At 38.0% G+C, this 16,244-nt stretch overlaps 2 protein-coding genes across 2 annotated transcripts; both read left to right on the top strand.

The window, feature by feature from the left end:
• The first annotated feature begins 1 nt into the window (after window position 1).
• Window positions 2-2,130, top strand: LOC148720772 (melanocyte-stimulating hormone receptor-like). The gene has a single exon (XM_088739363.1). It carries the CDS (start codon window positions 962-964, stop codon window positions 1,901-1,903), a length of 942 nt encoding a protein of 313 aa, XP_088595489.1. The 5' UTR covers window positions 2-961; the 3' UTR covers window positions 1,904-2,130.
• An 899-nt stretch (window positions 2,131-3,029) lies between these two features.
• On the top strand, window positions 3,030-3,665 carry LOC148720773 (uncharacterized). The gene has a single exon (XM_088737669.1). The coding sequence runs from the start codon at window positions 3,030-3,032 to the stop codon at window positions 3,663-3,665; it is 636 nt and encodes a 211-aa protein (XP_088593795.1).
• The last annotated feature ends 12,579 nt before the right edge of the window (window positions 3,666-16,244 follow it).

Consider the following 16,244-nt stretch of genomic DNA (forward strand, 5'->3'; position numbering starts at 1 on the left):
CAAATAATTACTCAGCAAAAAAAATTTCACTTACCTCTTAGATAAGTTAATAAAGCAAACAATATAAAAATGGTTTTTGGTAGCTTAGTGCTCTGCACCTATGAAATGATGGAATAATTTTATTCGGTAGCAAAACCGTATTGTAGAGAATACAATTCAGTATAGTTAAATAAAAACAAAACAAAATAAATAAAACAAACGTTGGTTAAAAGAACGTGGTGTTGGTGACCATAACTTCGTCCGTAGGAAGTCTTCAAATTGCTTTCTAACCGATTAGCATCTGCAGTACAAGCATTTTGGTTTTCAATCTCCCATTCGTTTTTCAGTATCATAATTCTGACTGATCCCGACATCACAGCATTAGCATAAGCAATTCATCATCTGTCAACAGCAGTCGGTAAAGGTTTTCTTTAGTCAAACACTGATTTTTCCACCTTTTCCTTTCAAAAAGTAATATCATAGGGTATAAATTTTCCCTTGTTTTACGATGCCGTTTTCAATATTTTTTTTCATTTGATAAACTGGTCACTCAAACAAACACTATTGTTCAGTTGCAAACCAGTGATAACTTGCATACAAAATGTCTCTCGTGGGAGGAATACTTTATTTATTTATGGTCTTTTGAATAATATTTCCATCCTTAGATCTATTTTGAGAACGGTTCAGTATATAAAGCCAGTATAAATTGTGGAAGAAGGTCGTGTCGCTGAACAACTGGTTCCTATTTAGGATCGATGGTAATAAATGCAAGGCTCGCACTTGAACCTCTGGGGAAATTGTAATATGTTTGGTGGCACAAAAGACACTTGAGATCGTTCGCCCATTTCAAATGGAGTAAATGATATAGTTAATATTCTTGAATAGATATGCATTATTAAAAGCTGATATTTAAGTCGCAGTGGATGTGAAGTTGTTGTCAAGGCGAAATATCTTTGTTATATCCACAGAAAGGTAGAGACTGATGATGCCGACTACAAATTTAACAGCATTTGAAGGAAAAACAAAAAAATTTGAAGATCTGGTTTGTTCGCCATCATTAGCTGGTGGAGTGCGACAACAATCGAGTTATTTCACGGTAGTTCACATCCTCCTCTCCCTCACGGCTTTTTTTGGAAACCTTATCATTCTTGTTGCCCTTCACAAAGTAGGTTTTCTTCACCCACCGTCCAAACTCTTGTATCGTTGTTTGGCGACAACTGATTTGTTAGTTAGCCTTGTTAGCCAGCCTTTCATTGCTACTTATTGGATGTCCTTGGTTCGCAAAGAATGGAATCTTTGCCGATTCGCATACAACGCAGCTTACATAACAGCCTATGCATTATGTTCTGTGTCTCTGTTGACGATGGCGGCTATAAGCGTGGACAGACTTCTTGCTCTGTTGTTGGGGCTGAAGTACAGACAAGTTGTTACTTTAAAGCGCGCATATTTCATGGTAGCAACCTTTTGGGCTCTGTTTGGCGTTGCTGTTTTATGTTACATTTTAGATTACCGCATAGATCGGTGGTATGGCCGCATTATTATACCATCTTGTCTAATAATCTCAGCCGCCTCTTACATAAAAATTTTCTACGTTCTAAGTAATCACCAGGCACAAGTACAAGCTATGATACAAGAACAGCCGAGCCAACCAAATGCATTGAACATGGCGCGGTACAGAAATGCGGTGTATAGTGGACTGTGGGTTCAGTTAGCACTAGTCGGTTGTTACGTGCCAATAGGTGTACTGGGAATCGTAATCGCATCAAGAAATGCATACCCATCACATTTAATCGTCGCCTGGGGAGTGACAATTGTTTTAGTTTATTTTAACTCAACGTTAAATCCTTTCCTTTACTGCTGGAGGATCAGTGAAATAAGACAAGTAGTAAAGCAGACAATTAGACAAGCACTTGTTGTCCATTGAGATAAATGTTTTTGCTTAACTCATGTATCAAAGCTCAGACAGCTGATTTTTTAAATTATGGCTGCTAGTAGAAGCTACAAGATCTATTGTTGCTTTCAAATGGTTAAAGAAAGGGCAAAGAATCGAAAACCAACCATAGCTCACTAATAGTGCCATTATTATGAAAACAAAAAACTTGTAAGCTAAAAAATCATATGTTGTAGAAACAAAATTGATGTCTGATTTCACTCTCTTGACTAATCTTGTTGTCAAAATAATGTAGTAATTGAAGAAAATTTTTACCACATCACAGAGAGACAGCTTAACAATTAGCGATTTCACCGTGTTACTTAACCATAGGGAGAAAAAATTTTGGGGATGTTTTGTAAACATCCCTGGTTTCAATGGGCAGCTATCAGGGTGCCTTCTACTAAACGTAATCCGCTTGCCATATCTCCTATAGAGAGACTTTCCCTGTCTTATTTCCAAATCAAATTTGTGAAAAAAAATTAATTGAAAAGCAAATTAAACCAGCATGCAATTGCTCGCTCCTGTAAACCACTTAGCTTTTAAGTTTTAAGGAGAGAGGGTGGAAAGAAGATGAACGAAAGTATGAAAGTATAAAGAGTATAAAAGAAACTTTGGTTTTGTTACATAATATTTGATTCCCACCTGTCGTTTTCATTTTCATGTATAATTCGAATCGGATGCGATCTGTATAAAAGCTGGAGGTTTTTATCAAATTTTATATAAATAAACATCTGCAGATCACAGAATGTTATATACATGGGTAATAAATAGTCATTTTTATCCAAAAGTGGTAGGAGTCGGGATGTTTTCATCCAGCATCATTTGAAAGGCCCAGTTGTCAGTAGTACTCCTCTACTAGTAAAGTGGACGCTTTTGGTAGATGGATTACGTAGTACGATTGGCAAGATTTATTTAATCTCAGGAGTGTTAAGGATAAATTTCACTTGTTCTCTACAACAATACCGGAAGCAATGGACCACTTCTTCCCTTTACAGCGCACAAAGTGTTGTACTTCTGACAAACCGTGGATGACTTCCAAGCTCAAGTCCGTAATCTCACGGCGTGATCCTTTGTGTCACATGGTAAAGATTCTACTGCTTTTAAACATTGGCGAAACATGGTTCGGCAGGAATGTAAGACGTGCACAATGAACTTCTACGAAAGGAAAGTCGCGGCCTTGAAAGATAGCAATGTGAAATGGTGGTGGAAGGAGATTAAGGGCTTGACAGGACAGAGGAGTACTACTGACAACTGGGCCTTTCAAATCTCGGATGAAAACATCCCGACTCTTACCGCCTTCGCTGATTGCTTCAACAATTTCCTTGCGGGATTGACTGCTCCTAATATTCTCCTTGACTTGACAAACTGTGAACTGGACCTCGAGGACGTCCCTGAGGAGTTCCTTGTTGATCAAAGGTTGGTGTACAATGCTTTGCGACAAATAAAGCCCAACAAGTCCCTAGGCCATAGTCCAATTCCCAACAAGATCTTAAAGGAGTTTGCAGCAGAATTGTGCCCTGTACTCACTGACATTTATAACTCGTCGTTAAAACAGGGCTACTTTCCAGCTCAGTTGAAGGAATCAATGGTCCGGCCCATGCCTAAAGTGTCGCCTCCCAAGTCTGTGGACAGTGATTTAAGACCGATTACTCTCACCGCTCAGATAGCCAAAATCATGGAAGGTTTCACACTTAGCTTCCTGTACAGCCAAGTCATCGATAACATTGACCCCTTTCAATTTGCCATACTCTGAAAATCAACGACAGATGCCTTAATTTACATTTTACACTGCATTTTAGAAGCCCTAGACTCTGGATACTGCTATGCTAGAAATTTACATACTGACGTTAGCAAAGGGTTCGATCTTGTGGACCATAATGTCCTTTGCACTGAATTGCGTAATCTTGGCGTACGTAATGTCCTAAATGCCTGGATCGGATCATGTTTGTCATATAGATCGCAGTTTGTTAAAATAGCTGGTGCTACCTCGGGTCGTGTCGTACCCAGGGGTGTTATTCCCTAAGGGACCAAATTGGCCCCCTTGCTGTTTGCCTACCTGGCCAGGCAATGGAAGATCAGGGCTAAATATGTTGACGACTTTTCAGTTGCAGAGATTATACCTAGGTGTTCCACTAGTGTTTTTCCGTTCATTGCAAGAGATATTTACACTTATGCTAACGAGCGTGGCATGCGCCTTAACCCTGTGAAGTGCAGGGAGATGTTTATCGACTTCTTGCACTATAAGTCGCACCATCCTCCTTCTTTACAGCTTTCTGGGTCTGAAATCGAGCGTGTCCACAAGTACAAGTTGCTTGGGGTGTATGTTACTGATAATTTATGCAGGAATACGCACTGTGAGTACATCGCGTCTCCTGCATCTATTAATTAGTTAATTTGGTTAGGCAGGGGACGTTGAAGAACCCCCTCACGAGATTACCGTAATGTGGTCTGGCCTGTTTACTGGGAATTGGGGGGGAGGGGGCATCTTCAAATAAGTTTCCTTCGATTGTTTGTAAACTGCTGATGCAGTCCGGCCAAAGTCCCCCGAAAAGTGTTGTGATACGCATTTGATCGTATTCACATGTTAATTTGAGCAATATAAATATTAAATTATTATTATTTTGGCTCAATTACTCATGAAAAGCTGCTCTAAAAAACCTACTGAGGCTTTTATCATTTGATAAAAAAAAAAATTATGCTGTTACTATAGCAACGCAACTTGTGAAAACTCATCGCAGAATACGTTTTAGTAGGAGACTCTGTGGAGTGTTATTGTGAGAAATATCTTATTGACTTTGAACATAAAAAGGTGAGGGTATGAAATAAGTGGAAAAGCCTCTATGCAGAACTTGGTTAAAAATTAACCCTATAATCCATCAAATATTTTTGCTCACGCGCGATTGTTTCAAATGCCCGTGACCAAATATCTGGGAGATATTTGAGGTAAGTATAACTTCCCCAGCAATTATAGATATACACGTGCTTTGATTGGTCAATGATTGCGTCATATCTCGCTGTAATCACCTCGCACGGTTATTATAGCATTTCAATATGGCTGCCCCGCATTTTGTCTATTATTAAATGTTATGCAGAAAGTGATAAACGCGATAGAACAAAATACAATTCTGAAGAACACAAAAAATACGAGTACGATACAAGTGATCAATAGAATTGTGACCGATTGATATCAACAAAGAAACGAAATTACTACGGAATTAAAAAGCATCTGAGAAATTATACAAGAACAGTTTTTCTCCCCAGGCTAATGATCCGTGAATGTTGTTGAATAGTCCCTTCGACTTAGTCTCTGGGATTATTCGACAATATTTTCTGAGCCTGGGGCGAGTTACTACTTAACATACCGCAACTGATATTCCCCAAATTTCAAACAAACTTCCGTTATACCATAATAGTCTTTGTTTGAAATTTTATTTAGGATGGGAGAACGTTTTGTGGTTTTTTCGAAGAGGGAATATGTTTTTTGTTCATAGATTCGCACAAGAATACATTGAAAAATAAACATCCCACGCAGTAAACGGTAGGCTTTCGTAAAGACTTTTTTTGCCCATGCGTTGCAAAAACATTCGAAGGATGAAAAACACAATAGCCTCCATTGGTACGAAAATATGCTCATATATAAGTGTTGAGACGTTGTCTGTTGGTAGAAGCTCACAGTTTTCTTCGAGCTTCGCTTTCGGAAAGCTGTTCAGAGCTCAAAACAGATAATGTCAGCGGATGAGTATCCGAGCATATTTTCGCGCCAAAAGCTAAGAAGGCCATCATTTAAATAAATTTGCTTGTTATGGCATGGTCACTTGAGAATGTGGGCTAGTCTATTTGTTTGCAAAATCATATGAGAATACATTAAATAGCTGTAGTTTTTTGTGCTATACGATCTGTTAGAAGTATGTGCTCCAAATGTATCCAGACTTCCCTAAGGGAAGTCCAGAAAAAAAAAAGCGTCGTAGAGCGAAATAATGGTTACAGATGATTTAACATATTTTCCGTCTAATGCTAACTCATTTTTGAATTAAACCTGGGGAGTCAAGTTGATTCATAGTTGTAGTTCACATTATCATTTAAGTAGGTAAATTTCTCCCAGATAATTAATAGTTCTTTACTATTCATCGAGCTTTCAGGCCCTCAGTTGGTGAAGAACGGTGAAAAAGCGAGCGCGCGAAAACTTGGCAAGCTTGCACAACTGTAGATATGGTGCATGCATTTGTCATGGAAACAGACTGAGAGCCTGTTGTTCCAAGCGATTCGTTACTATCAAATATATAGTTCTCTTTAATATTGAAAAGGGAATCACAAAAGAAAATAATGCAAAAATTTTCGTCCACCTGCCGCTTACGTGGCAGCTTTGTCGTAAAGGTTATCACAGGATTTCAAGTGCAATTTGGAATAGGTAGGCACAAGAAATTCTCTAAAAGACCAAAGAAACTGCACAAAGCTAGCTATATATAGGGTGACTGCAATTTGTGCTTTTAAAATATTAGGGGAGCTTAGTTACTCCAAATTGCGAGAGAAAAATTATGCGTTCATTTATCAATGCTATGCATGAAAAAGAAGTTAAGACATATATACAAAACAAGGGAAGCACATGTACAAATTAAGTCAACGTGCGTTTGGTCAACACAACTGTGTTCGATCAAATCAATAATTTCCTGATATTTTTGTTTAGTTTGGCTGAATAGCTTGTCACACAGTTGCTTGCATTGAATTTTTTACTCTTTGTACTTTCTCTCACGTTTTTTTTTCTCTCGGAAACATACTCTTACCTCGATGCAGCTAAAAGTTTTTATTATATCCGCTCGTCGAAGCTGATACTAATTAGCTAAAAGTTTTTTTTTTTTCCGTATGCCGAGGCTAATAATAATTAAACACCTTCGAGAATACACAAATGATATTTCACCTACGATGTCAATGGAAATTTACCTGAATAAAGGGTAGTTTTGGTCACACTATAGAATGTTATTTCATACCTGAGGTGCACTCAATCATAAAAGGGAAAAACTACATGCTTGTGTTATTAGAGCACAGGAGACAGTTGTCTTGCGCATCTGAAATGAATAAACGCTATTGGCTTTGTTTAATATGATTATAAACATCAGGAAAGTAAATGTTACAAGACAGGTGGGTGTTGGTGATATGATATCTCTCCCGTTGGGAACGGCGATAGTCTCCAGGGAAAGAAAATGACTGAAAGAGCGATTCTTACAAAAAATTCAACAGGAAATGGAATACCTTCGAATACATTTGTAGACCTGGTCTGTTCTCAAACATTAGCTGGCGAATTAGGACAGGAATCAATTTCGTTCTCAGTGGTTAACATTTTCCTCTCCATCGCAGCATTTCTTGGGAATTTTCTCATCCTTGTTGCCCTTCAAAAGGATTCTTCCCTTCATTCGCCGTCCAAACTGTTATATCGTTGTCTGACAACATTACGAAAATTGGAAGCTTTGTCAAAAATTATTTGACGCAGTCCACATAGCAGGGTTTGCCTTGTGTTTAGTTTCTCTGTTCACGTCGACGGCCATTAGCGTGGACAGACTTCTTGCCTTGTCATTAAGGCTTAGATACAAACGAATTGTATCCCTAAAGCGCATGTATATTATTGTAGCTACCTTTTGGGCTTTATCTGGTTTTTCGGCTTTCTGCCACATCTTGGATCCCCGTATTTCCTTTTGGCTTAGTCGTGTCTTAACACCATCTTGCCTACTTATCTCAGTAGCCTCGTACACAAAAATTTTCCGTACCCTCACTTACCATCGCGCTCTGGTGCAAGATCAACAGCCAAGCCAACCAAATGCATTGAACATCGCGCGATATAAAAAGGCTATATACAGTGCACTCTGGGTGCAGTTAGCATTCGCCGTTTGTTTTGCACCATATAATATACTGGCAAATGTTATAGCTCATCGAAAATCACATCCATCACATTTCATCGTCATCTGGGGAATAACCGTTGTTTTATTTTACTTTAAATCATCTTTAAACCCGTTCCTTTACTGCTGGAGGATTAGCGGGGTCAGACATGCAGTAAAACAGACAATCAAGCGCGCTCTTCGGTGTGCGTCAAGCTAAAAGTTCTTTGATTCCGCGAGGATAACAGTTCGACTTGTCATTATTATCAGTTGTTTCAGTTTGAATCAAAAGTATTTAAAACAACTACCATCAAGCGTTTTCGTAGTTCTGTCGTTTGCTGCTAATATAATCAAATTGAACTTGCCTTATCAGCCGATTTTTTAAGCATTGGAGCTTAATAGAAAATGAACGATTTTATAGAGTAGAAATGAAGTAGAAGAAACATTTTTTTGGGATACCTAATGACTTGCACCTGTCCTATCCTGTAAAGATTCCTTAGTATTTAATTTTCAAACTCCCCAGTGAACAATAACACGAACTGAACTTGAACATTCTATGAGAGACTTAGTGAACTTCGCTAAACACTCACGTCTAAAAAACCTTACCTTTCGCGGAAACTTCGCGCTCAACAAAACTGTCAATAAAAAAGGATATTTAACACGAAAAGTTACTACTCCTAAGGCCACGTACTATTTCTCATAGCAAGCTCAGCTGAATTTCTCAATCACACTTCTATTAACGTGGCGCCCTTCAAAAGTAAAACTATGTGTATAATAATTAACACAATATTAATAGACACGGCATTTTAATTTAGTCAATCTTGTCGAATGGAAAGCATACAGCTTTGAACCAGCTAAAGTCTGCATATTCTAAAGCTGATTCAAACATTTATTTATTCAATTAAAATAGGTTGGCCGGCGTCTCAAAGTCTCTCTGGATCTGTCTTGTAGGATATAATATAGCTTGAGGCACAAAATCCCACGCAATTGCTCGTCGCTAAGAAATTCCATGTTTTATCATTGGGCGATTACAAAAATTTTAAGACAAACACAAGAAGAAAAAAAAGAAGAAAATTTGACTTGTTTTGACAGTTCAGTCACACACTTCAAATGAATCAACAATACTCGGGAAGTTTTATGAAATTTTCAGTTCATAAAGAGTAAAATTTTTACTGACCGTGGCCTGGGAGGTACTTTTCTGTAGTGTTAGAACAAAATGTATTCTGTTACAAGTACAGAGAATATGCGAAAAAAAAAAAAAAAAAAAAAGGAAAACGACTGCGCTTAAGGCGATGATGTGATAGCGATAGGAAACTCAACAGAAAGTTGGCAGATCACACAATGATTTTAGCGATTTTAACCGCTATTTTATATAATCCAATGACGGTTGGCGTGAGATAATTCTTGTTTAGTCATATTTAACAATTATTCGTCGAAGACGAGGTGAATATCGTCGAATAATCCCCGAGACGAAGTCGAGGGGATTGATTCGACAATATTCACCGAACCTGAGGCGAATAATTGTTCTAGTATAATTTCAGAGCTGAACAACAGAGAAATTTCTAAAATCATAACATTTTAGTAACATTTATTAACATTTCATTTTAAATTTATATTTTCATTTATATTATCATTTATATAACCTGAGGGTCATATAAGGAACCGCTCGACTAATCAGATTAATGGAAACTCTTTGCTCAGCTCTGAAATTTAATACTAATGCAAAATAATTCATGGCTACAGATGTTAGTGCGTGTCTGCCTCCAAAGGCTAATTCAACTTTAAGAGCTGAATAAACTCATCGTTGTGGTTCACACATCGTCCTGTTAGGTAAATTCAGTTGTTGAAAGAGTCAAGAGTCAACTCAACGACACATCTAGGTTCTCAATTAGTGGGGACGGGCGAAAAAGTCAGCGCGCAAAAAATTGGTAGGTTTGTGCAATCGTGGATAAATATTCAAAAGAGAATAACAAGAGAAAATAGTGTAAAACGGATACATTCACTTGCCGTGTCTGTGGCAGCTTATTTCGCACAGGCAATGACACAAGCAGTCAAGCGTAATCAAACCAGCACTTTTGTAATTAATATTGTAGCTTTTAAAATTTTTTTCAAAGCCACAAAAAAAAATTAAAAAGTCAGGTTAAGTAGATTGTTACTTCTTCTTGCGCAGAATTAAGAGTCTTCTTCACTGTATTACCTCCTCTCTGAATCTTGTTTCCTTATAACTGAATTTCTCTCCGCCAATCAGATTGAAAGAACATTTTATTAATTATTCAACTGCATCAAACAGATCACGACTTAACTACCAGGTAGACTACACATAACAAGGCCTACTCTGGGACCTTAAGTTGCCTTAAGTCACTATTGGTTAAACAATGTTATTAGGGTTTATAATCATAATTTATAATTTACCAATTTATATAGCACATATTTAAATGCGCTGATCAATAGCGCTTATTACATTTTGTTGTCAAGGTTGAGATCGGACGTCAGCATATCTGGCACCTCTGGCAGCTGCTTCAGTCCGGGTAACAATCTCACCTTCCCACTCATCCCACAAATACCCACCCATCCTACCCCAGGGAAGGACATCCACCACACAGTAATCTCATGCATGAGAAATTAACATCTCCTACCTATGACCCTGCAGGAGACAGGGCCTACAGTTTATTCGTCCTTATGAAGGAGACTAGAATATCTATCCATTTCTTGATTATTATAAAAAGGTAGCAAATACTCCTCAGTTATTTTAAGACCATTAGTATTGGTCCAGCCGGGCATCGAACCCTCGACCTCTCGCACATCACAATCCGGTGCTCTAACCAACTGAGCTTACCAGAAGGAGGGTTCCACCCTAATCCCAGTTGACCCCATTCACTACAGTCTAATCATAAGGATCAGTGGAGGAGGCATGGTGCTGCATGGTTAGTGCACTGGACTCCACATTAGTCCAGTTTTGGTGTCTAGTGTTGGAGCATTTCATTATGTTCTTGGGCACGACACTGTAACCTCAAAGTGCCTCACCTTTTCCAGGTGTAAATATGGGTACTGGTTGGTAGGGGGGGGGGAGGTAACCCTGCAATGGACTATGAGTTTAATTATTGTTATTGTGAGGTGGGTAATGGCTTCCATATACATAGAAACCGCATGTGAAAATAGTCATGCACCTGTCTAGCCCCTATGCTGGCATGGGTAACTCCTACATGTAGACAATCCTGCTGTAGGAAATCTGACAATGTATACTCTTCCACCTTCTTACTAAAACAGCTATTGGCAAGAGTTTCATTTAAACCCATACATTAATTATGCATAGAGTGTTGCAAAGAAACCTTTTCATTATCCAACTACACTTAGACAAGTACAAATAACGCCATTGATGAGTACAAATATTATGCGGTATTTGTACTCGTCTACTGTAGAGTACCAGTTAAACAGGTTTTCTCACATCGTGCAAGCGAAAAATTGGATTATAGTTACGAAAAAAAAAGTGGTGGACAATTTGAATCATATTTCCAACTACGAAGAGTCAGAGTGGCTGGCAAATATAGATCCAAGTTTAATAGACGAATCGAACGAAGAAAAACAGCTAGATGACCAGGAAATTTCTTCATTAACTGAATAAAATAAAAACAACAACACGACAATGCACCAATTCCATTCCGCTTCGTATACTTCTGTCACGCACTCCTCATAGATAAATATCTGTAAAATTCGCCTGCACTGAAATAACAGTTTGGTGTGTTGGATAATAAATAACTTATTAGACGTTTTGTTGTGTAGTATCGCTAAGTATTTTTACTCGTTATTTGTGTTTTGACAGCGCTCGTTAAAATACGGCATAACTCGTAAAAATACTCAGTGATACTACATAACAAAACGTCTAATTGACAATTATTCCACAAGCGCGCATTGGATATACACCGAATCGAAATATGGCATCCACTTTGAACTGCCATTGTTCTGGACTTACTAGTCTCTCACACATGTGATAATCCTTTTGCATTTCCATGTGAAGACGAGGCTAGTAAGTCCAGAACAATGGTAATTCAAATTGGTCGCCATATTTCAATTCGGTGTATGAGATGATAGACAGCCAACGGGGAGCGTAGCGCCAAGTTGGCTATAATCATCTCATATCCAACAAGCACGAGTGGAATAATTGTTTAATTAAAAAAAAAAAAAGCCCCCCAGATATTAGGTAAATCTTCTCGACTTTATTCTGTAAGAAGAAACTGGATATTACAATTAATGTACAGATATTAGATTATGGTATATTGGCTCATATACCATAATGGCTAAGCCAATAAAAAGTCTTGAATTGCATTATCCAATGATCCAGTTTTTAATGATATATATATTTTGTCTTTATGAAGTGAATGCATAATTAATGTATGGGGTTATATGGAACTCTTTCCACAGCCATCTATTTCAACAAAATTTCTCTCTTGTATTTCACGATGAAAAAGTTGATAAAAGGGTTGAGACTGCGTATCATCATCAGGATATAATAAAGATTGAATCACATTGATTTGCATGTTCAGTGGAGCACGTAGAAAGAAATAGAATTAATTATCGTAATTACAAATTTGCCTCGACTACGCGCGGCGGGAAAATCAGGTCATGTGACTTGTAATTTAAAAGGAACAATTTATGCTGTAAGATTCATTCGAAGCTAGTCATCAACGGTCATAAAAACGCTAACATCAAGGGATCCAACTACGCAGAAACACAAATTTTGACTGCGACGTAACCATGGATGTAACAAACCGTGTCTTACATTAGTACAAATAAAATCTAACAACGTTGATCCCTGGGCTAATCTTCAGAATAAGTAGCCCCTTCAATCATAGGAGCGAACCACACATAAAACCTACAGTTTCAGATCATCACGATAAAACAATAGAAATTAAGGTATTCTGGAGAAAGGCTCAATTCTTACCACTCACTTATACCTTGAGCAGTATAAATAACATTATAAAAAGTCAACGAAACATAACTGAAGCTAAATTTTATCCACTTAACCTACCCAGAGTAAAAGAATGACAAAAGTGGGCCATTTCTCCAGCATAAACTTATTGATCTGTTCTAGCTACTTCTACCATAGTGTAGGTGGTTTGCAACCAATCTCTAGAGATACAGGTAACAATGGTGAAAGGAAAAACTGCTGGTGGACGAACAAAAGAAGCTAACGAGATATCTATTGTTTACGTCCACCAACATGGCGGCAATGACTTAACGTGCAAACCACCTATGCGACCAACTGAAAACATTTCAAATTTGTAGCTCGACAAACCTACTAAAGGCGTAAATATTTATCTATCCTGAGGCTTTGATAGTCTTTTTGTACATTTCTTCTTCGTCAGTTGGATGACAACACACATGAACTACTTCTGAGCCAAGAAAAGCCTTTTACTGCAAACATGGCTGCCAGAAATATTTAATCACGTGACTTAAGGTTTGTGGCGTGACCAAAGTGCACGTGAGAGCAACACTCACGCGAGCCTGCTTAAAAGTATACAGAGCAATTTATCAGCGCGAAAAAAAAAATTATCAAAGGACTTTAAAAAAATTCACTCAGAAAGTTAAACTGGGCGACCGCTTCAATGAAAACACCACGCAAGTGCTTTTCCCTCATGGAGTAGATTGTCATTATGGCCTGCATTCTTTCCAATCCGTACCCACCGAAAAATCCCACCTTGTGTCTATTGGCTGGTTACCTGCTTTGATTGCGTAAAGAAATGGCAAATTCGAGGTGTGGGATTAGCCCTTAATCCTCTTACCTACCAACCGCGCTCGACTTATAAATATCCTGATGTGATTATGCAACAGTTCAGTTGACCTCAGGCCTTGCTCTTGTGAGCTTCTCTGCTCATTAAATATATAGCTTTGAATATATACTTGGCCTCCACTCTTTCTTTCGCCTCCGATAATCGCACACGAGGTAAAGTAATGGAAATGTTTTGGTAATAGCAGATAGCATGGTATAGTATAGACTGGAAGATGAGCAAACTGATGAAAGTTTATTTCAAGGTTTTAGTGTAACACAACAGTGTAACTCATGCAATCATCGAAAAGTTATCACAAAATATAAATAAATAATACAAAATTTCCACGGGCTCGGACTTCGCAAAATCAAGGATTGCTATACTGATTCAAAGAGCTATGCCGGTCGTAGTATTGCAACTTACTGCTAAATGATCTTTTTACATGAATGAAACGAACTATTGACCTCAAAACATAGCTCCTCGACTGTGGCAGTCATTGTCGTCCACGAAAACAACATGCATGACAGCCGATTACGTGACCTGACAAGTTTCCATGTATCACGTGATAAACGATAAATTATCGCGCGATAATAAATATTATCGCGCGACAAAAAAAAATGTGTCATGTCCCCTATGGACCACCGTAGAGACAAGTTTACCAAGATAACAATTTTTATAATTTGTGAGGCTTTGTGAAATAATTAATAATCAAGTTATTTTTAATTAATTATGTGGGAAATGTATTGATAGTTTTATGTAAATCATGTCTCTTTTCTAAAATTAAAAGTGTGTCTTTATGTGTATATTTTTGGGTCATCCTCGGTGTAAAAACCTGACGAGGTTTTCTTAGTTTCAGGAGGTATTGTTTTGCTGTACGCTATTGTTATCTTTGTTTTACGTCACTCGTGAGCTTCACAGGTTTTTACACCGAGGATGAGGTGATAGGTTTGTTTGATGTTAGGCATATAACCCATAATGTATTCCTGGCTATTTATTCACTAGCTTCGACTGCATAATTTAACAATAACTGTTGTGGTAATTCTGTCTAAACATTTTAAGCTAAATTGGTTTCCTGGCTATTTATTTGGTAGCTTTGACTGTTTAATTCAACAATAACTGTTGTGGTAATTATGTCTGAACAATTTAAGCTAAATTGGTTTCCTAGCTATTTATTCACTAGCTTTGACTGTATTCTTTAATAACTGTTGTGGTAATTCTGTCTCATTATTTTTAGGTAAATTGGTTTGAAATCTGGATATTTTAGATTAAGGTGACTTATGAGCATACAAAAGTAACCAAAATGACTATTGTGTATATTGCAAGGGATTCTGTAAATATTTTCAAGGTTTATGGAGAGACTTTTTCAAACTTTGATTTTATCACTTCAGTCAAGTAAAATCACTTTAAGTCGCCTTAAGTCACCTAAAGTCGCGATGTTTTTTCTGCTAATTTTGCGTAAGTCGCCTAAAGTCGCCCAAAGTTACGGCGACTTAAGACCCCAGAGTAGGCCTGATAACACGCCTATCGCCGGAGTACAAATATCCCGCGATATTAATATTTCACTAGGAAACAAGCTCTTATCCCGATTTAGCCTTAAGCTTTTTCCTTTCAGAGTGGCGAGAGCGATAATGATAAAATACCTCTTGAGATCACGTCAACGGAATGCTGTTGAAATGACAAAAGCATTTTTCTTTGTATTATTAAATGTTAACCTATTACCTGAGGTACACGCAAAAATTAAAGGAAAAAAAAAATTATGCTTACTTTGTTAACACGCAATAGACAGCTGGCTGGCATATTTTGAAGAAGCGAGTAAACGCTACTTCTGTAATCTTGATGTGTGAGTTATTACCAGTTACGAAAAAAAAAAGATGAAGTTATCGTAGATAGGCGGGTGCTTGCGATACAAGATTCCTCTTGTTGCGATTGCAGAAAGCCGGCCGGAAAAGGAAACAGGCCTCAGAATGATTGCGACAATAAATTCAACGGAAGATGGAATACATTCGAAAACTTTTAAAGAACTTGTATGTTCACATTCTTTTGTTGGTGGATTACGACAAGAATCAATTTTTTCCTCAACGGTGAACATTTCGATTCTCCATCGCAGCATTATTTGGGAATTCTCTCATCCTGGCAGCGCCCTTCACAAGCAATCTTCCCTCCATCCACCGTCCAAACTCTTGTATCGTTGTCTGGCGACATCTAATCTGTTGCTTGGTCTTGTTAGTCAGCCTCTCTATGCTGCCTATTGGATGTCGTTAGTTCACGAGAAGTGGAATCTTTGTCCAAACCTTAATGATGCATTTCACGTAACAGGCTTTGCGTTATCTTTGGTATCTTTTTGCACATCGACGGCCATCAGCGTGGACAGACTTCTCGCCTTGTTATTGAGACTTATTAGATACAGACAAATTGTAACTCTGAAGCGCGCATATATTACAGTGGCTACCTTTTGGATTCTGTCCGGTTTCACTTCTTTGTGGTTCATCTCAGATCTCCATATAGCCTTTCTGCTAACTCATATCCTAACAGCGTCTAGCCTACTAATCTCCATCGCTTCGAACATAAAAATTTTCCGCGCTCTCATTAACCATCGCGCTCAAGTACAAGATCTACGGCAAAGCCACTTAAATGCACCAAACATTGTGCGATTCAAACTAACGGTGAACAGTGCACTGTGGGTACAGTTAGCATTGGTTG

This window comes from Stylophora pistillata, chromosome 11 (genome assembly GCF_964205215.1).
Source record: "Stylophora pistillata chromosome 11, jaStyPist1.2, whole genome shotgun sequence".
NCBI classification, from domain to species: Eukaryota; Metazoa; Cnidaria; class Anthozoa; order Scleractinia; family Pocilloporidae; genus Stylophora; species Stylophora pistillata.